A 20,941-nucleotide genomic window follows, 5' to 3' on the forward strand; every position below is an offset into this window, starting at 1 on the left:
AGATATAAAAATGCATCTAAAATTAGATGCCATGACAGCAGATAGACAACTTCACACAAGCCCTAATCCTCATGATGTTTTTAAAAAAAAATCTGAGAGCTATAAACATACAGCAATAGGGAAAATCTACTACTGACTGAAGTCTACACTTCACAGACCCTAATGCCATTATAAAATTAGGATACTGCAAATCCATGTAAGGCTACTATATGCTACTATATTTTGAAGCCCCTGTAACCGTTCCAAGAAACACACACTTTTATTTTTGTTGCAATTACGTTCAAAACTTTCCCAAAGACAGTTTTGTAAACAACCCGAATGTCTGAAATGAGGCTTTATGTGTGTCTTGGAAGGGTTTCTTGCCTTGGTTTCTAATGCTTCCTATATACTGGCAGTGGAAGTGGCAATTTCCTCAGTAATTTTTTCATTACCTGCCTATACCTGTTTGCAATCTCCCCTAAACCACAGCGACTCGTCTTCCAAAGTCTCTGTGGCTTTGTTGCGTTTCCAACCACCAAACAAAGAAATAATCAGGCCTGTGGCTCTTTTTCAGAATAGCATACTATTATACTACGATGTACTGCAATGCTTCTTTTTAAAGGATATGATGAGATGATTTGTCTTCTGAAGATCATGGTGTTAGTCAGTCCATCACACTACAGTCCTCATGCACACAAACACAGCACCGTGTTTTTGTTTTCTCATGCAGGGCCACCGACCAACCGTATTTACCTCTTCTGCACTGTGTCGATAAATCTTTTTCTTTTGCTTTAAACTACCAAAAAGCCCCTGGCAGCGCTTCCAAAAGCTTTTACAGGCAGAAGAGTGAGACTCAGCGGGCTGAAGGAGAACGTACAAGAAAATCAAACAGAGAAGGATGTCGATGAGGAAAGAGAAGAGAGTAAAGTTCCTTGCACACTCCGAAATTTCCATATGCGTTTTTCCGTTTTCGTCATTCTTTGACTCTGAATTGTAAAAACACCTTTCAAAATGATTGCTACGGATGCGAAAAATGCAGAAAATGAAGTGTAAATGCAGAAAAGTGTGTAAACGTGATTGACACAACGTGAGGTAGTGTTTATATTTTAACATGCGAAAATTTCGGACTCAGTGTGCAAGGATCGTAATAGAGAACACAAACCAGAGGATTGCGTCATCGACAGTATTCGATGGTGATTGTATGTTTGTGATGTTTGCATTATTCTCACCCTGTGCACAGGCTCGCCACTTTCCCTGCCAGGTGCCTGTACCTGGATCTGTGTGTCTCCAGAGTTACTGAAGCTGAGGATGAGGTTGACGGTTCCTCCTACAGCAGTGGGACTGGGTTCCTCCAGAACCAGGTACGGTGAATCCGGACTCTCTAAATGACTGCAGTCATCGCTTCCTTTAGGACTGACACTCTTCATCACCTCATATCCATAATTGTGCTGCAGACTATCCTCCATGTCACCAATGAGACTTGTGAGGCTTTCTATTCTGTTCTGAGAGACTTCGGTTGAGGTTTCCACCTGAAAGAAGGCAGAGTTTGCATGCTTAATGAGGAGACTGCATTTTTGGGTCGATCTAATGAAGACTGACTGTCAAGGATTTGCCATAAATAAATAAATAAATAATAAAACAAATCTTATTTTGGGACCATTAAAGGGAATGTCTAATGCTATTTCATGCATTCTGACTTATTGGATTCTCATGCCAAACATGGCCAAAGTTTTAAAAATGAGTTGGACATACAGTATGACAGAGTATTTCTGTGCCAAAAACACTCCTTCAGGATTCGTAAAAGTTTCGGAACGTTTTTTTTTTTAGTATGGCCCTGTATGACGTCATAAAGGGGAGAATTCCTTGTTTGGGCACTTCTCTCGGAAGAGCGCGCACACACACACATCAACCAGAGCGCGCACACACACGTCAACCAGAGCGCGCACACACACGTCAACCAGAGCGAGAGCAAGATCAACGCCCACACTTAGGCGTGCTCACATCAACGTGCTTCATTCGGGTTACGGTGGCCGTCGGCAGCGCTGACATTTTATTTTTAAACCACAAAATCAACAGTGTCACCAAAGAAGTGTGTTCTCAGTTGTGAGGAAAAGATAACCTTGTTCAGCTTCCCAAAGAAGGGGGAAGAGTGGATGCGATACATTTTTCCGGGGCAGCAACTGAGATGTGCAAGTGTGTGTTTTTTTGTCAAGTCACCTTTATTTATAGAGCGCTTTTTACAATGCAGATTGTTTCAAAAGCAGCATTACAGAGATAACAGGAAAATAATGCAACAAAGATTGTTTCTAGAAGAAAATAGTGTCACATTAAGTAAGCTCAGTGATGTTTCATTTTTGTTGTAAAAAACATATTAATTTAGATAATTTATATATGAAGCCGGTCTGGAGAAAGTCCAGCTTGTCCAGCTCAGTTCAGTTCTCATATAATGGTGTCACTGCAGACAGATCAATAATATTGTTGAATATTAAATGAAATGTCCCCAACTAAGCAAGCCAAAAGCCAATGGCGACAAAGGCGTAAAAAAGGAGTAAAAGGCGACAGTGGCAAGGAACCAAAACTCCAAACTGTTATTTTTGTTCCCGGCATTTCGGCAACAACTGTTTTATAAACAAGCCCAGTTCGACTCTGCATTTGCAGATCGTTTGAAACTGAAAGATGGAAGTCTAAAATGCTAAAATGTCCATGAGTCGGAATTGCAGGTGGTAAGTAACATCAAATGTCTGTTTGGTTGGCAATCTACAGTGCATATACTGTAAACAACAGGAACGTATAGAGAATCAAACTAGGGATAACGCGATGATGTAATGTGCGTGACTCTTTAGCTCCGCCCACAGCACGCCTCGGAAAGAATCAGTACAGCATATATGTCTTTTATAAATCTGATCAAACTAAAGACTCTTCAGAGATATGAGGGATGCAATACTACTCTATAAGTACTCAAGATTAACATGAGATTGGCAGAAACTGTGTGTGTTATGTAGCCTGGTTCTACCAGACTCTCGTACATTTCATTTCTACAGAGAGTCTGGCCTCCCTCCATTGACAAGCGTTAACTTCCTTGAAGGCGGGAAGTTTAAAACTATTGGATCTGCCCAGAGTCACTCTGGATCTGCCATAACCAATCGCTAACGTTTGGTCATGACGTATGACGACTCAAACTAGCGCACAACCTCAACGTCATCGTTCTCAGCCACTCCCTCTGTTCGCTGATTGGACAGGTAAAAATTGGCCGGAGAAAACCTGCGAATACACCTCAAACCCAGACGACGTACTGAAGGAAAATGAAAATTGAGCGGAAGTACGTAGGAGGGCGGAGCCAGGCTATGTGTTATGTGCTCTTTAAGGTGATTTTTATGATAATGAAGCACCATTATTAATGGGATCTACCTGTGTTTGCGAGGTGCAGACCGTGGCTTCAGAGTAAATGGCATCTGTCTGAGGCTCTTCAACCTTCTGTCTGCTCAACAGCTGATCCTTCTGAGCCCTCCAGTGGACCAGGATCCATCCCAGCATGCTCCTCAGCTCCTCCATCCTCTCTCTGATCTGATCAAGAGCAATGGAAAAACATTCGATCATTCTTATTTCTGTCATCCTAGAGGAAGCTTTTATTGGTTGTACTCTCATATGAGACATACGATAAATTAGTTGTCAAACAGTAAGAGTAGAGCTATAAATTGTGCAAAGCAACTGAAATCAATATTAAAGAGGATTTATGCTTTTTTTTTACATGTTCATCTTTCATTAGTGTGTAATGTTGCTGTTTGAGCATTCCTCCAGCTGGAGTTCTTCTCTATATCAGTGTCAGTGTTTCTGAACTCCTGAAACGCCTCCATTGTAGTCTTCAGTTTCTACTGGGAACGAACTCATCACAATATTCCTCATTTAAATAATTAATATGCAGAATAAAGAGGCGGGGCCTGGTTGAGTTAGTTATTAGTGTGTTGAAACTGGCGGTTATGGTAAGGGGCGGGACATTTCCCAAACACGCTCGAAGCTCATGACCAATCACAACTGCACCAGCCGACCAATCAGAGCACAGTGTGCTTTTCAGAAGGAGGGGCTTCATAGAGACAGGAACTAAACAGAGCGTTACTGACAGACTGGGAAGAGAGGAGCCGCAACAATGGAGAATATGGAGAAAATAATGTGTTTTTTGATCATTCAAGCATGAAATCCTATTCTAGTAGAGCCCAAAAAACGGTAAAATACAACTCCTTTAAAGAAACTTTATTTGTGATATCTCTTTTATGTATACAAATCATACTCTACCATTTTGTTAAGGTGATGCTCATCGCCAAAGAGTTTTTCTCCAGCCACGGTGAGCTGATCAAACTCCTCAAACTTCTGCTCTATCTGCCGATCCAGAACCTCGACTAGAGGCTCCTGGTTCTCTCGGCTCTGACGCAGAGCACTTTCTGAGAAAATGCAGGAGCGGGTGTCTTCTGTCCAAGAGCTGTGGGAGAGAAGATGAACAGCAGAGGGATGAACACAAGAGCTTCAGGCCAATACACACAGCTCAAGATGATGCTTACCAGACCTTCCTCCAAATGCATGAAGAGAACACATTGTGAACAGGCATTTCCCATTAATAAATAAAACATTTTAATAAAACAAGCTCTGCAAATAAACTTAGAGAACATTCCTGGTGAATCACACAAAAACATATCCAGGTCACATTTCACCCCAAAATCAAAACAAAGAAATACAAAATTATGTGTTGCATTTATTTTTAGGATTTTTTTTTTTTAATACTAAAATTATGCTTACATAGGGCTGTCAAGACATTTTTTTAATCTAATTAATTACATGATGCGCTGATTAATTAATCACAAATTAATCGCTCCTTAATTTTGGCTGAGAAACTACAGCCCAAAGATAATTTAAAGTCATTATTGCGTTAGATGAGAAAAGCATTAAATAGACATTACAAAAAGTAGCTTTATAAAGAAATATTTGGATTCAACATAGAATTTATTACATATAAACTTGAGACTACAATGTGGCCATTGCATTTTATTTTATTTTTCAGAAGTTGCATCTAAAGTGGCATTTAGATGCATTTACACAGACAGCTTGATGGTCTTGATGGTGATTCTGGGGTGAATTATGACCTGGACATGTTCCTGTGAGGTAAATCTTTAGTTTTAACAGAATGTGAGATAAAAGAAGGCCTTTTTTAAAGCGGTGGTAAAATGCCCTTTTCACAAGATGTAAAATAAGTCTCTGATGAGGGTGTATGTGAAGTTTTAGCTAAAAATACCCCACAGATATTTTATATATCATGTTAAAATCGTCACTTTTTGATGGTGAGCAAAAACACACCGTTTTTTGTGTCTGTCCCTCTAAATGCAAATGAGCTGCTGCTCCCGGCACAGGGGGCGGAGCTACAACAGCTTGTGTTCTTTTACCTCACACACACACACACACATACACACGCACTGAACATTTCAATGTTTATGTTGTTCAAAAGGAGTCAGAAAATGATGGAGAGACTCAAGAAGAAGTGACAACATGTAGAAGCAACAGGACATTTCTGAATGGTTAGTTGATTAATTTATGTAGCTTATGTGGAGTTCTATCTTCTAGTCATTGATTAGTATATTCTGTCATGATAATCTATAAATCGTGTTCAGGGGGCGGGGTTTATGTAAATTTTAGAGTTGGTGATGTCACTAACCCGGGAGAAATGTCGTGTAGTTCCTACCAGCCGTTTGTTGTAGTCCTTAAAAAACTATTTCTTTAAAAGCAAATATCTCCCTTTGCTTCGAACTTTGAGCGTTGTAACTTTGCAGATGTTGTTTATGTTCAAATATCAACATTACACACTAACTAAAGTAAGAAAAGTGAAATCATAATCAACCCTTTAATAGTTTAATCGTTTCCTTACATCATAGCCAGGTAGTTCCTGAAGAAATGGCGCAGGTGCCCAAACTGCAGGAGTCTCTCCTTGTTTTCAGACACACTCTTGCCGAGCTCTTCCCAGGAATGCAGACTGGTCTGAATCTCAGATCCTACAGCGTTCATCCTCTCTGGACAAACATCTGACAAACGGCTCGCCAGACTCTTCATGGCCTCGACCTCCTCCTTTAAGACCCCGTATTCAGCCTGGAGACAGAAGAGACGCCCGTGTGTGAGTTCAGAATGGCATTCAACCTGTGCTATCTTGGCAGTATAAACCCTAAAAGGAACCATATGCTTTACACATGCAATGCTGGCATCCCTGACAGTGTTTCTGAATGTAATTAAAAGTGTTAAAGGCTTAATAAGAATCAAGCCGTTCAGTGTTTCAGATCTGCTCCTGCAAAACAGAGATTGTCAGATGCCTTGTGCATGAGCGTCAAACTATTTTAGTATGAGCCATTAGGTCATTTCTTGCGCTTTGGGGTTTCCAGACAGATGTGTGTGTTTGTGCTATGCATGCTACTGAGGTTGCATTGAAAAGCACCCCACAATGCACAATGCAGCAGTCACAAATGAATCCACTGACACATACACATACACATCATAAATGCCAAAAAAACTCTCACACAATGGAGTCCTGTGTGGATAATAAAGTCATGTGTGGGCTCGCTGACTTCATTAACATCTATTGAACGACACAAGGGTCTGGCTGAGCCTCAGTGCATGTCAAACTTCAACCACAACAGGAAACAGATTCTAGAAACAATGTGCTAAAACAAAAGGGAGAAAGGCATTTCCATCAGATCAACACACTGCGAGGTCACCGAGTGCCGGCAAACAAGATGCTTCCTGTTCTCAAGAGTGTGTTCGCTAGTAAGTGCTTTGGATGTGTTATTGTTGTGCAGAAACTCTTGGTTGCTGTCAGGAATGACTTTTGTTGAAAACTAAACAGCCCCACAAAAAGCTGAATCTCATGAAGACATAATTCAGGTCACATTTCACCACAAAAATATGCATAAATAAAACAGCTCTATTTTTAAGACCTTTTTTTTTTCATTGTGATGTAATAATATTAATAATATTTTTCAAATGATATAATTTATATTTGTGTATGATGATACTAAACTATATTATTTTCCTACAACTCTATGCAAGTTTCATGTCTCATATCACCCCGTAGTCTCTTTTGTCTCACATAATAACATTTCAACTCAATTCCATTGTGATAATAATAATAATAAAAAATAATAAATCTAAAAGATATTTGTGATTATTTTCATGACAATTAAGTAAAAAAAATTGCTGTATAAAAGTATTTTTTATTTAACGTCCCCCTGTGGTGGAAATCAAGTTTTAATGTTGTTTATGTGTCTATGTGGTGTTTTTAATCTGCTTTAAGAGACTAATCATGTGTAAATTCATAAGTCGACAGCATTGCTGAGTATTTTCTGCTTAAAACTGCAGTGAACCAAAGACAGTCTCAAAAACACGGTTTGAAATCGCTGGTGTTTCTGACGTCACAAACTACCTTGTAACCAATCAGATCAACGTGTGATCGTCAACCAGTGGATCTCTGAGTGAGTGAGTGAGTGAGTGAGGCGGGGCTCATTTGCATATTCATAGAACCGTGTATACTAAATGAGGCAAAGGTGTCAAGTTACATTCCAGCTATTTTAAGGGATGAAGAACTTTTTAAAGAAAAAACACTTAAATATGTTATTTTGGTGATTAAAGATGAGTTTTAAGGGATACAATAATTGACTCCAGGGGACTTTAAATAATATATATATATTTTTTTTTACTTTATAGTATTATTTTGCATTAAGTAAAAATTATAAATTATGGCAGAATCAATTTGTTTTTTTGCATTACAGCAAAAAAGAATATGAGGCGAAAATGTGCTTAACTGTCATAAGGCATGTTCCAGACAGTTTTTGTGAGATTCACTCTAAACATGTTTCTCGGTGAGTCCATTAGCAATGTCCAGAGTCGCCGTACCTCCAGCTGGTCCTGGTACTCCTGCAGGACATCCAGACCACATCGATCCGGCTCACACCTCACAGCCATCTCACTCTCCATCTCTAGCACATCTATGGCCAGTTCAGCACAGCGCTGCACACACTGCTCCACGCGCACACACACCATGGCATGCTGGGAAACGAGGAGGAGATGAATAGTACCGGAAATAACAAACGCTTATGCTTATGCAAAATGCTTCCTTGCCAGGTCTGCCTTAACACAAACATTAAAAAGTTGATCTGATATAATTAATTTCTGATTCTACACACCCTGGTGAGCAGTTCCTGGATGCTCTGGTCATGTGACTGCGAACGGCCCCGCTCTCGAGCCGTATCATTGAGCATCTCCACAGCTTCTCTGAGTTCCTTTACAGGGTTTCCGATGGCTTCCATCAGGGGCTGGTCGTGTTCGTTCCCCTGTAAACTCAGAAGAGACGGTCCAGAATCCAGTTCACTGCACAGCGGCTGCAGGAAAACAGCACACAAAAGAATAAGACTAGAACAGCTAGGAAATCAAACCAAAAGAATAGACTAACATGAGTCTCACGTTATTATGCGGCTCTCTGGAATTCTCGATTCTGATTGGTCGACCATGCCATTCTAATCATATACTTATATTTATAATATTATTATAAATTATTATAATAATAAACTAGTTATGCACCGATAGGAAAATTTTGGGCGATACCGATAACCGATCATTCTTTATAATTGGATGTCGATAACCGATATATTGGCTGATTGATCTAAATCCAAGTTTTTATATAATTTTTGAGAGCCTAATTACAATTATAATGATACTTATACGTAGTATGAAACATAATTTTACGTAGCTTATAAAACAGAATTACGCTGCACGTTGCAATTTTTTTTTAAGCCATTCCAATCATATTTCAAGCAATTCAAATCCATCAAGGCGAACATCTGAAGTGTCTCAGCTAAAGGAAATAATACATTATTTATCGGCTTAAATATATTGGGCATTTTTTATTTATTTTTGGGCCGATAACAATAACATTAAAAATGAACATTTATCGGCCGATACCGATATGGTGGCCGATATATTTTGACAACATTTATATTCAACGACAAGATCATGGGTTTGATTCCCAGGATATGCATGACCTGATCAAATGTACACCTTTTAATATAAGTCGCTTTGGATAAAAGCATCTGCCACATGCACAAGTGTAAGTGAACTGGGAAAAACTCGAACCTGTCCCACTGTGCTGTAGTGACTTTCCTCAAGCTCGACCTTCTCCAGGAACTCGGTGAGCATCCGCGTGTCCTTCAGCTCTGAGCTCTGTTGGGTCAGTGCCATTTGCACACTGCTGAACCTGAAAGAAATACTGATGTTCATGCATGTTTTTTTGATATATAACTTGTATGAAAGTTAAAGAAAAGACTTGCGCTGCCGCTTGAACTAATAATAATAATAATAATAATGTTTAATTTATATAGTGCCTTTCCGAAGCTCAAGGACACTTCACAATAACAGTAAAGAACAAACAGTACATACATAATAAATGGACAATAGACATTTGCCCAGTACAAGAAATGAGCGGTTGCAGTTGCATATCGCATTCCAACAGAAACAATAACAGAAAAAAAGAAAGAAAAGTGAATTGAGTTAAACACAACAGTTAAAGGCATACTATGCAGTTTCAGTTTTTGTCAAACAGCGCCCCCTAGAGTAGCTGTAGAGTACATGTATTTAACGTTACTGTCGTAAATACCACTCATGCAGAGCCGTCTCTGCACTCCCCCCCCCCCCCGCTCCCCCGCTCCCCCGCTCTACTATCGTGATGACTACAAGTTCGTTTACCATCGAAATGACTTTGAAGCTGTTATATTAGGTACAAATCTTGCATAGTGTGCCTTTAACAGTTAAATGTTAATTAACTGAGGCGCTACAGCGATCTGACGCTACACATTTAAAGCGTCAAAATGGCATTTATTGTTTGAATTTCATGCTAAAATGGACAGAATGGACATCATTATCAGCATCTGAACTGACAGCACATACTTCTTCTCCACGTCCCTCAGTCGAGCTGGAAGCAGCTGAGTGTGAAGATGCCTCTGTTTGCTCAGATGATCTACTTCATGTCTGAGGTTCTGTAGCTCCAGTCCTCGAGCCTCCAGCTCCTGCTCCAGCTCACAGCTCTCTTGCTCTGCCACGCTCACAGACTCGGGGTCTCCAGCCAGAGACGCCTGTGTGATGGACAACTCCACCGCCTCTAACCAGGCCTCCAGACTGGCCAACGCCTGCAGCATCCGCACCACCTGACAAACACAACCAACAATTCATTCAATACAATTCACATTTATTTGTATAGCGCTTTTCACAATACACATCATTTCAAAGCAGCTTTACAGAAAATGCATGAGTTCACTTTACAATTTACAATTAAACACAAAGCTGCTTTTTTGAAATACTGTAAATATTTGTTGCAATGCACAAATACACTCATGAGGCAGAGCACACTTACGTTTTATAATTTGAAATTTGCTATATTGCGTTGTGGGATACAATATTCTACACAGGTTGCTCTGACTTTATACTGCACAATGTAGGGATATACATACTGCATACATTTGCCAAAATATGGTTATTTAGCATTTTTAAAATTGTGTGTGTGTGTGTGTGTGTGTGTGTGTGTGTGTGTGTGTGTTGTGTGTTGTGTGTTGTGTGTGTGTGTGTGTGTGTGTGTGCGTGTGTGTGTGTGTGTGTGTGTGTAGAATATCTTTTGAGAGTCAGATGAAATAATGAGTCCAAAGGATACAAATGTCCTTATGTTTTTAATATAATTTTGATTTATTTAGTTATTTTATCATTTTGTATAGGCTTTTTTTTTTTTACTATATTCTAAATATAGACTATATTTTTTATACTTCTGTTTTAATAATTTTTTGTGTAAGATATCTTATCTTTTGACAGTCCAATTTATTTTTTGCCCCTTTCATGTTACTTTCTTTATTAACAATTTATTTGTGTTTGTGTATGTAGAATATATAATGAAATAATGAGTCCAAAAGATTAAAATCATACAAATATGTCCTAGTGTTTTTAATTTTTTATTTAATTAAATACATTTTTAAATTTTATAACATTTTTGCCCCTTTCTTTTTCAGTACACTTTTGCATGTATACATATTTGCCTGACAATGTATGTTATTTGTGTTATATGTAAACAACTTTTGCATTGTGACATTATTTTCAAGACAAAAAATGTTTTCCACAAAAATCTTATTACTGTAAATGCATCTAGACATTTTATTTTTATTTTGTAATTCCCATTACATTATCATAACTGTAAATAAGTAAATATTACAATATTAACTGACAATAATAGCAATACAATTTTTTTTTATTTAGATTTTTTAAGTTTATCAGCATAAATTAAATTGATCATTTAAATAAATAAATAAATACATACACAAATATGTACAGAGAAAGATTAAATGCTTTTAAAAATATTGATGGCATTGAAAATAGGCTTAATTTTCTTTATGCAGAACCGAATATAAAATATATTAAATATACTATTTTTAGAAACAGTATGCAAAATGCAATGATAAATATTTCAAACAGTAGTGTTAAATTTTTGTCACATGACCTTATGTTGCGTAGTTAATTCATCTTGCACATTTATACAGTGTTTTTGCTTTTCAGTTTTGCAAACATTGTAACTTTTGACAGTGCAATCAACAAAAAAAAAAAAAGAGTAATCATGATTGATCATGATTCTCAATGTTGTTGCAGGCATTGCATTATGGGATACAATACTCCACACCGTGTGCTCTACTCGTATACAGTGTATTTCAGAAAACGTAGTAGTTTTTCTGGGCATTTCTTGCATGCCAAGCAAAATAAATGTCATATTGAGCTCAGAATACGTTCAAAAACAAAACGCATGTCATTCCAAACATTCAAAGAAACACTAGATATGTGTACCCTGCAGTTGAGTTCCTCTGAGACCTTCAGGACCAGTCCGTTCCTCTCATGTCTCCTCTTCAGCTCGTCCCACAGGACCTCCAGCTGACTCAGAAACTCCTGGATCTTGACGCTGCCCGGATGCTGAGCCCTCACCAGACTGTGACCCTCCTGGAGGAGACAAACACTCACCAGTAATCATCTCCTCATGTCTCAAGTCAGTAAGATTGAAGATGAGCGGTGAGTGTGTGTTTTCAGTGGATATGGAATAATCTTCCTTTATCTGTGAGGTCTGCATCTTCCGTACATGAGTTTAAATCATGTAAAATAAATAAGTTACAGTCTTATCTTTGACTATTGGTCTTATTTTAACTCAAATTTAGTGATTTATTGCTTTTTATTACAGTTTTTTTCTTTGTACAGCACAGTGGTCAACTCTTGTTGTGTTTATTTGTGCTTTATAAATTAAATCATGCTATATAGTCAATCTAGCCCTATGAAAAAGTTGATTCCGATACCTATGCCTATAATAGATTTTGGCCGATAAAAGCTATTATTTTCACTATTGGCCCATGATCAGCGCGGTCACACACACTCTGCCAGCTGCGCTCACCTTCTTGACCAGCTCTATTCTGGCTCTGTTGGACAGGATCTCTTGCTCCAGTGAAGCCTGACGTCTCTTGGCTGCGTCAAAACCGTTCGGTCCGACCAAACTGCACATCTGAGTGGCCATCGCAACGCTGTCTTTGAGCCAGGAGAGAGTCTGTGGAAAACACAGAGAGAATATGAACACATAACACTAGCTTCCATTACCCTTCAAATTGCGCAAATGAAATGTAAAATACGCTCAATGGAAACACGTCAATTTCGCAAAAACTCCCATTTATCGAAAAAAAGTTTTTACGCTCGCATGAGGAGGTTTTTCAGGAAATTCGAAAAATAAATATTATTTCGCAAAACTGCAATGGAAACAGTTTTTGCGCATTTACAGTCACCTGACGTAGATGACGCGGTGTGTTTGGACAGAATACGAGACACAGTTCTTTATTAAATTCATAAAAGACAAAATAATTACAGGAATACTGGATTCTGAACCTCAAAGAAACGCCACAATCAAGACCTCGAAGCAGAACTGAGGAGAAACTCCAGAAACTCCTCATATGAGCCGCTCACAGTATAAGAGTCTCTCCTTGACATTGATGATTGGATAACACACACACACACACACGTCTCCTTTCATTAATAATAATGGCCAGTGCGGTGGCTAAGATATACATAGGCCTAAACCCACAAACATCTGTCTCCATGATTTCTGGAATGATTATTGTGAGAGGAAAAAAATTAAGTTTTAGTCGCATAACATCGGTTAATGGAAACGCCGTCATTTCGCAATAGTTTTTTGTCAACATTTAGTAGAAAAAAACACTAAAGTTTTGCGAAAATCTGTAATGGAAACGCGCCGACTGATAGCTGCCTACTCCCTATACACAGTCTTCCTCACATAAAGTGAAAACGCAACTTGATTGATTCAATGATTCCAAGTTTTACATTATCATGTTGCTAAGCTAACAACACAATACTCTAATATTCATAAGACACCGCATGTTATTTACCACTAGAACAACTATTTTTAAATGTACTACTTTAAGATATACTAATAACTAATTCTAATTATATTTCTTCTAAACTAAATTTATTCTAATTCATAATCATTATAATAACAATAATAATATTAAACTAAGTAAAGTTTTAATTTGAATAATAATTAAATAATTTAATTAACTTTAAAATTAATTATCAATTTGTAATTGATTTTTCTCATTTATTTTTATTATGATTAATGACTTAAGTATTACAATTGCTAATAATATTTATTTTTATCATATTTATCAGTAAAATAAAAAATGTATATTGTTACTTTTAATTATATATATATATATAATATGAATTTAATATAATTTACATTTATGAATAAATAATGTATTTAATTAAGTCTCATTTCTAAGTGACATTTCTAATTCATTTATTTTTCAGTATAATAGAAGTTTTATAATATTTTTGTACTTTAAAATAAATGTTATATGTATATATAAAATTAACTTTAAAAAGTCTGATTTCTAATTAATACGAATAAAATAATAATATTAAATTAAAGTATTTTAATAATAATATCTTTTATCATTATTAATCATTATTAATAAACATTAAATGTGATAATTATATTGATTTCATTACATTTATCAGTATAATATTTATTTAAATGATATATAAAACATTCATATTATTTAACAGTCTGATTTATAATTAATATTATTAGTTTATTAATATGGATGAATTTCATGCTTGATTCATCCACCATATAGCCAAGAGCACACCTGTGCTTCAGCCTGACTGGTTCCGCTCACTAGGACCGAGGCGTCACATTCCATGGAAAAATAGGAAGATATATTATTCCCTTCAGAAAGAGAGAAGAAATCCATATTTAGACCTGGCTGACCTCTGAACTGCTGGCTACTGGGTTCAGAACCCGCTGACTGGGTCTTCAAGCCAGAACAATTCCTGGAAGTCACATACACTCGCGGAGACCGACACACACACACAATCCTCAACCAATTAGCAAAAACCCATCCATCAACGTTTCACGAGTTTATTTAGGTGGAATCCAAACTCTCAGTTAAACCGCAGTAAAAGGAGGATTGCTGATGTCGGCTGGAAGCGCTTCCCTGTTCTGTCCGACTGGACACAGTTGGTGTTTTCGAAGCATACACGAGTGTGTAAGGATTGTGTAATGGTACAGTAATAAATGGACACCTTGTCTGCAGAAACGGTGAACTTCTGGAGTTGCGTGTGGAGCGGTGGGTGGCCGATGGACTCGGGCCTCGGCGCGTTCCCGCTGTAAAGTCAAACACAGGACCTCTATTTAACACGCTTCTCTAATTTGCATGAGTGCAGAAATGTTCCGAAGAGGAAAACCCAGTGCTAAATGTCACCTTTCAGTGGCTGTGTGCAGTTTGAGCATGATATCGCTGGCACAGGCCCGTCCCGGGATCTCCATGCCGTCTGAAGGCTTCCCGAAGCGCTCGTCGTCTCTCACAACCTGTGAAGTCAAGTCAGCTTGATTTATATAGTGCCCTTAACTGTCTGTCACAGTTTTTATTTTTTTTGCATAGACATGAAAATGCACTATTCAAACATAAATGGTAGTAACATACTGCTGTCCTACTGTTAGTTTAATTGCTTCTATTGCTCTCATTTGAAAGTCGCTTTGGATAAAAGCGTCAGCTAAATTAATAAATGTAAATGTAATGTAAATGTAAGAATGCTTTGGAATGTAGACCTACGGTTGGGCTTGTTTAAAGAAGACACTTTAAAATTTTAGATTTTAAAATTTTAGAAGTATTGTATTGTTGTGTAGTGAAATAGAACAACAAAAGAGTTATAGAAGTTTTTTTTAAATATAATTTACATAAAATATATATTTTACAAAATGTTTGCCTCTAAAATTGCAACAAAAAAAAATCTAAACCAGAAATCTAAACAAGTTGCGTTACAAATTTGAGGTTGATATCTCAAAAAATTAGCTTTCAGAATGATTTAGTTTGGGTGCAGTACCAAACTTTGTCACTAGTTGACATCCGAGCTCCATTACTGCCCATATAAGGGCACCTCCCTTTTCCATATATGGTTTGAGTGATCCAAACCTTATATTTCCATAATTTTCATACAATTTATGAAGTAAACATCCTATTCAGAAGTAGTATGGGCAGTTTGGCAGTATATGATTTGAATTCGACCTCTAACAAACACGTAGAAGACATGAGGAAAGAACACGTGTGTGCATTATAGCTCGCCACCGCATCACAAATGGAGAAATTATCTTTTTTCTTTATATATTTTTGAAAAAATTTCTCAAAAAAATAAATTAAAGGATGTTATATTTTTAACTTTTGAAGGTTACTATACCAATCTTTCATGATTTTACATATTCATCGCTATTTCAAAATAAAGGTCTGAACACGCCTTATTAATATGAAAATATTCTTGATGCAAATTAATATATTACTGCTCCTCTGTGATTTATTTTGATAATCAGTCACCAAACATGAAAACTAGAGTTTGTAAGCTTTTTAAGTGATAGTTTGACAATATTACTTTAGGTTTTTACTAAGATATTATTGTTTTAAATATATAAATGGCAAACATCCCACCGGTGGCAATACAGACAATGTTTTAAAGCAGCTTCACAGTACTAAACAGGAAAATATAACATAATCAATGATGCAAACTTTAAATATGAGACAAATCCCTAAATTCTCATTTCAAATTCTGCTGTAAAGCAAGAAAATTGTTCAATAACTGTGCAATAAATTATGAAACAAGTTAAATTCAGATCTACAGAAGACAATAGTTTCGTTGGTCAAGTTAGTTCAGTGATGATGTTGCAAAATTTGTCAATTATGAAACGAATTAGATAAAGCAGCGTGTCTTTTTAAACCCAAGCCAAATGCGACCGTGGCAAGAACCCAAACTCCCTGTGAAGGAAAACACAATGCATGTTGATCTAGCACACACACTGATGTGTTAAACAGCTACAGCGGATCTGTGTGATTGTGTAAAACACACGGTGGTCCGCCGTGAGATCGAGGCGTCACTGAACTGCGTGGTTGGCGGGATAACCTGAGTTTGTGCGGTTGGAGGTGCGGACAGTGTGGATGTAATCCCAGAAAGAGAGGGAATACTTTTTTTCTGGAGAGTTACAGTAAGCAGCTGCTTAACAGGCTCAGCGTCGCCAAGACAGGAAAATAATTATCCTCTCACTCGCCATCATGTCTTGAGTAGAAGCTCACCGCTGCTTTTTCTGCACATTACATTAACAATGAACAACACGATACTCTAATAATCAGAACATGAACATTTAGCTTTGCATCACAGGAATAAATTACATTTGGCAATATATTCAAATAGAAACCGTTATTTTAATGTGTGACTGGATGAAAAAGTTTGTAGATAAACTATAAGTTGGTTTGAGAAAGCCTAGCCAGAAAGTTTGAAGTAGTTTTAAAAGCTTGAAGTTTCAAGGATTTCAGTTTGAGATAGATAGATAGATAGATAGATAGATAGATAGATAGATAGATAGATAGATAGATAGATAGATAGATAGATAGATAGATAGATAGATAGATAGATAGATAGGTAGATAGATGGATAGATGGATAGATGGATAGATGGATAGATGGATAGATGGATAGATGGATAGATGGATAGATGGATAGATAGATAGATGGATAGATGGATAGATGGATAGATGGATAGATAGATAGATAGATAGATAGATAGATAGATAGATAGATGTCCAAACTTTTGAACACTAGTTAAAGCAAAAGTTTACCTAAAAATATAAATTCTGTGATTTCATTGCAAACCAGTTTTACTATTTTTTTTTTCCATGAAACACAAAATGAGACTGAATCTTGATCTAGTTCTTTACAATGAAGGTGAATGGGGACAGATGATAAAAAGCACCATAAAGTAGCATAAGCTCTCACATATTCCAATTTGGCACATAACAATTAGGTTATATATGCCAATGATATTTTGCTTAACTGACATAAAACCTGGTGTGATGCGCCTTTAAGTGGCTTATTTGAATGCAAATGAGATCAAGACTTTCAGTGTATAATGATTACAATTTCAATGGCTTAATATGACTTAGCATAAGATAGAGCATGAGTTGTGTGGACTACTTTCATGATGCTTTTATTGGTCATTTTTGGAGATTTATGTCTCATTTTGTGTTGTGCAAGAAAGTAAGTTGGCTGGGGATGGAAACCCAAAGCCCCGGATTCAATCCAGTAGGAATTTCTAATACAAACAGAAGACAAAAAAAAAAAAAAAAAAAAAAAAAAATGCTATGAACACTTACGTTTTTTTAAAGCAGTGCTTTCACCTAGATAAAATGAGTTTTAATGCACGGCACACCATAGGCCCGGGCTTTCTCTGATTATGAGCTCAGGATGAATGAGTCAGGGTTTGGGAGAGAGCAACACATGATGCCAGAGAGAAAGAAAGAAACAGTCGCCTGAGAAAGTGCCATTTGGAGGGCGCCGCAAATTTACAAGGCTTAATAGCATTTATAAACACGCCACTCAAAGAGTGGAAGCCTCCAGTTTAATCGCACAACGGCACGTTATCATGCTATTGGCGAGCGTGAAGCGTTTGAGTAACAAGCGTGGTGTAATTACATTCTGTATAACCATTACAGACGTCTCCTCACTTCCGATCAATCCAGGCTTTTGCGTAAACTCCAGCACCTTTCCTCCATGACCAAACGTGAGGAATGGTGCATTACGTCACAGACAGCTCTTCAATGGCTTTCTCTGCCCGTTCCCAGCGCTGATACCAATTAGAGCTTGTGTTTGCGCTCGTATTTCAGCAGCTCTCTCGCTCTATCTTTCAAGACCTCCGTTTCAGTGTAAAGTTGCGCAGTGATGTCAGCCAACTGCTCTCGAGTCGTGGCATCTGGGAGACGTTAGTCAGAAATACAGGCCTCTTCATCATATTTACCTCACGTCACTGAACAACAAGCTTGGTTATACATGCTCACCAGCGGAGAGATGCTGTGCCTCATAACGTGTACAAATATACATTTAGACATGCTAGAACTGAAGAAAAAAACTGATTAAACTAACCAATGTTAGTTTTGGTCATGTAGCTTAACCCTGTAAAGCCTGACATATGAAATAATGCTCGGAGAAGTTTGCATATGTGTTTTTAGTTGAGAATCACATTTGTAGATGCATTAGGCTTTTGTATGTTATAGTAAGTATATATGTAGAGGAAAAACACCTCAGTTTTATTCAGAGGCCTCCCATACAGAAAAAAAAATTGTGTAAAAAATATATGTGTCATATATTCCAAATACATTGAAATATATTTGCATTGTTGTTCACTTATATTTATAATTTTTTTTAATATATTCTGAAATATAACAAAAAATATGGTGTTAAGTATAAAATATATTTACATTTATAACATGTATATGGTCATAAAATGTTTAGCTTGCTAAAGAAGGGTCGAAAATGTATTTTGATATCAACCAACAGTGAAGTACACCTCAACAATAGATAGAATAATTTGCAAAAGTTAAAACATATATGAACATATATGTTGTTAGTAAATATATTGAAATAAATATATTCACATATTTAACTAAAATATATTTTCAAAAAAATTAAATATATATTTACATATATTTAACTAAAATATATTTATTGGGCCAATTTCGAATATTTGCATATATTTCTGAAAACATATTTGAAATATATATTTTTTCTGTATGGGCTAAACTGAGCAAAAATATGCTATTGTTGATATTTATATGGACAAAAAGGAAGATGAAATTCCAATAGCTTGTAAATCTGAACAATTTTATAACAGTATAGCAGATACTATAGTACTCTTACAGCAGATATAGCAGAAAAGTCATATAAATATCAGTCGTCACTCTATATCTGCCAATAATGTCTTAGTAAGATGATATTTAAATGCTTAGATTTATTTACTCAAAAATAAATATGTAAAAATATGTTTAAAAATATGTAGTTTTAAAACATATAATGCAATGATGACTGAGCAATGGACAAACAAACCTTCCTCAAAAGCCTGATGATCATATTTGATACACACAATTAAACATTATTTTAATCAAGTAAAGCTAAGTTGCGTCAGTCCAGTAAGTGTTCATCTTGAAATATGATCGTTTGTACTATTATACTAAAAGGCTTTTACTTGCTAAAAGAGTCTAAACTAATCAATCAGACGACAGTAGATTGTGTGCGACAGGTTTTTCAGCAAAGATGTGATCATGTTGATCATTCAGAGGCTTTAGAAATTCACATATCAAATATGATCCAGTCAGCTTTATATGGTTAAAGCAGCAAAGACCAGTCAGTAAAACATTAAGCTGATTTAAGCCGCTGAATAATTTTCTAAGGCTCGATTACAGTAGCACAAACTGCACTGTAAAAAATTTTTTTGGTTTAAAGGTTGGGTAGGTAAGAATTGTCTAAAGAACATTTTTTTTAAATTGGCTTAAACTGTCTTTATATACCAATACATAATTAAAATGTAAGTACTTTGAAAAAGAGAGTATAAAAATTGAGTGACTATAGTGTATTTAATCTTCAAAAAACTCAGCTCATTAATTCCTACCGGGACGAAACAAGTGATTGGCTTGCGCGACTGTCACTCTCCGTCGCCATGACTACCGCCGCTATTACTGGCTCTGCCCACGTGCGCGCAGTCGCGCACCCGTTTTTAGGTGGGAGTGAATGGAATTAATGAGCTGTGTTTATTGAAGATTAATAGAGTCACTCAGTTTTTTATACTCTCTATTTCAGAGTACTTGCATTTTAATTATGTATTGGTATATAAAGACAGTTTAAACAAATTTGAATAAAAGTTTTTTTAGACAATTCTGACCTACCCTACCTTTAATAAATTATAATAAATTCAGTTAATTGTTTAAATTGATTGACAACTCAAATACAGACTAAACTGGTGTGTGTGTGTGTGTGTGTGTGTGTGTGTGTGTGTGTGTGTGTGTGTGTGTGTGTGTGTGTGTGTGTGTGTGTGTGTGTGTGTGTGTGATGGGTCGGTTTAGGGATAGGGGCAGAGTAAGGGGACAGAATATAGAGTTTGTACAGTATACAAAAATATTATCATAACCGTTAACTTAAAAAAACAAGTTACCTTGTTGCCTTAAAAATTTGAGTTCGTTGTAATTACAATTTTGAGTTAATACAATGAAGAAGAATGGTTTAATAAACAGAAACTCAAAATAGTATGTTATCTTCACACATTAGTTATCGAAGTTGATTTGACAAAAGTTGGGATAACAAATCATGAAAATATTTTTCTCTTTCTACAGATATTTTCAAGTCAACTGCAGTCCTGACAAAACAACAGTTAGAAGAGAATCTTCCTGAGAAAGTTAAGCATGCACAACGGGACACTTGCAGTGTATTACTCAAGCATTTGTGTGTTTTTGAGAGCGGTTCGGTTAGAAGCATTCGGACCGGTGGTGCCA

The 20,941-nt window shown here is 36.6% G+C and overlaps 1 protein-coding gene across 3 annotated transcripts in view; it reads right to left on the reverse strand.

Moving 5' to 3' along the window:
- mymx (myomixer) overlaps positions 1–20,941 on the reverse strand; it is a 58,351-nt gene that overhangs the window by 11,996 nt on the left and 25,414 nt on the right. For all 3 annotated transcript variants that reach the window (XM_079635801.1, XM_079635800.1, XM_079635799.1), the window contains exons 12-23: positions 14,844–14,950; positions 14,665–14,746; positions 12,467–12,616; positions 11,875–12,024; positions 9,946–10,202; positions 9,136–9,256; positions 8,190–8,384; positions 7,900–8,052; positions 5,888–6,105; positions 4,270–4,453; positions 3,388–3,543; positions 1,209–1,508 (exon numbers count right to left, since the gene is read on the reverse strand). In XM_079635801.1, coding sequence (XP_079491927.1) covers positions 1,209–1,508; positions 3,388–3,543; positions 4,270–4,453; positions 5,888–6,105; positions 7,900–8,052; positions 8,190–8,384; positions 9,136–9,256; positions 9,946–10,202; positions 11,875–12,024; positions 12,467–12,616; positions 14,665–14,746; positions 14,844–14,950 — 2,073 coding nt within the window. The remainder of the gene's footprint in view (positions 1–1,208; positions 1,509–3,387; positions 3,544–4,269; positions 4,454–5,887; positions 6,106–7,899; positions 8,053–8,189; positions 8,385–9,135; positions 9,257–9,945; positions 10,203–11,874; positions 12,025–12,466; positions 12,617–14,664; positions 14,747–14,843; positions 14,951–20,941) is intronic.

This window comes from Phoxinus phoxinus, assembly GCF_949152265.1.
Source record: "Phoxinus phoxinus genome assembly, chromosome: 14".
NCBI lineage: Eukaryota > Metazoa > Chordata > Actinopteri > Cypriniformes > Leuciscidae > Phoxinus > Phoxinus phoxinus.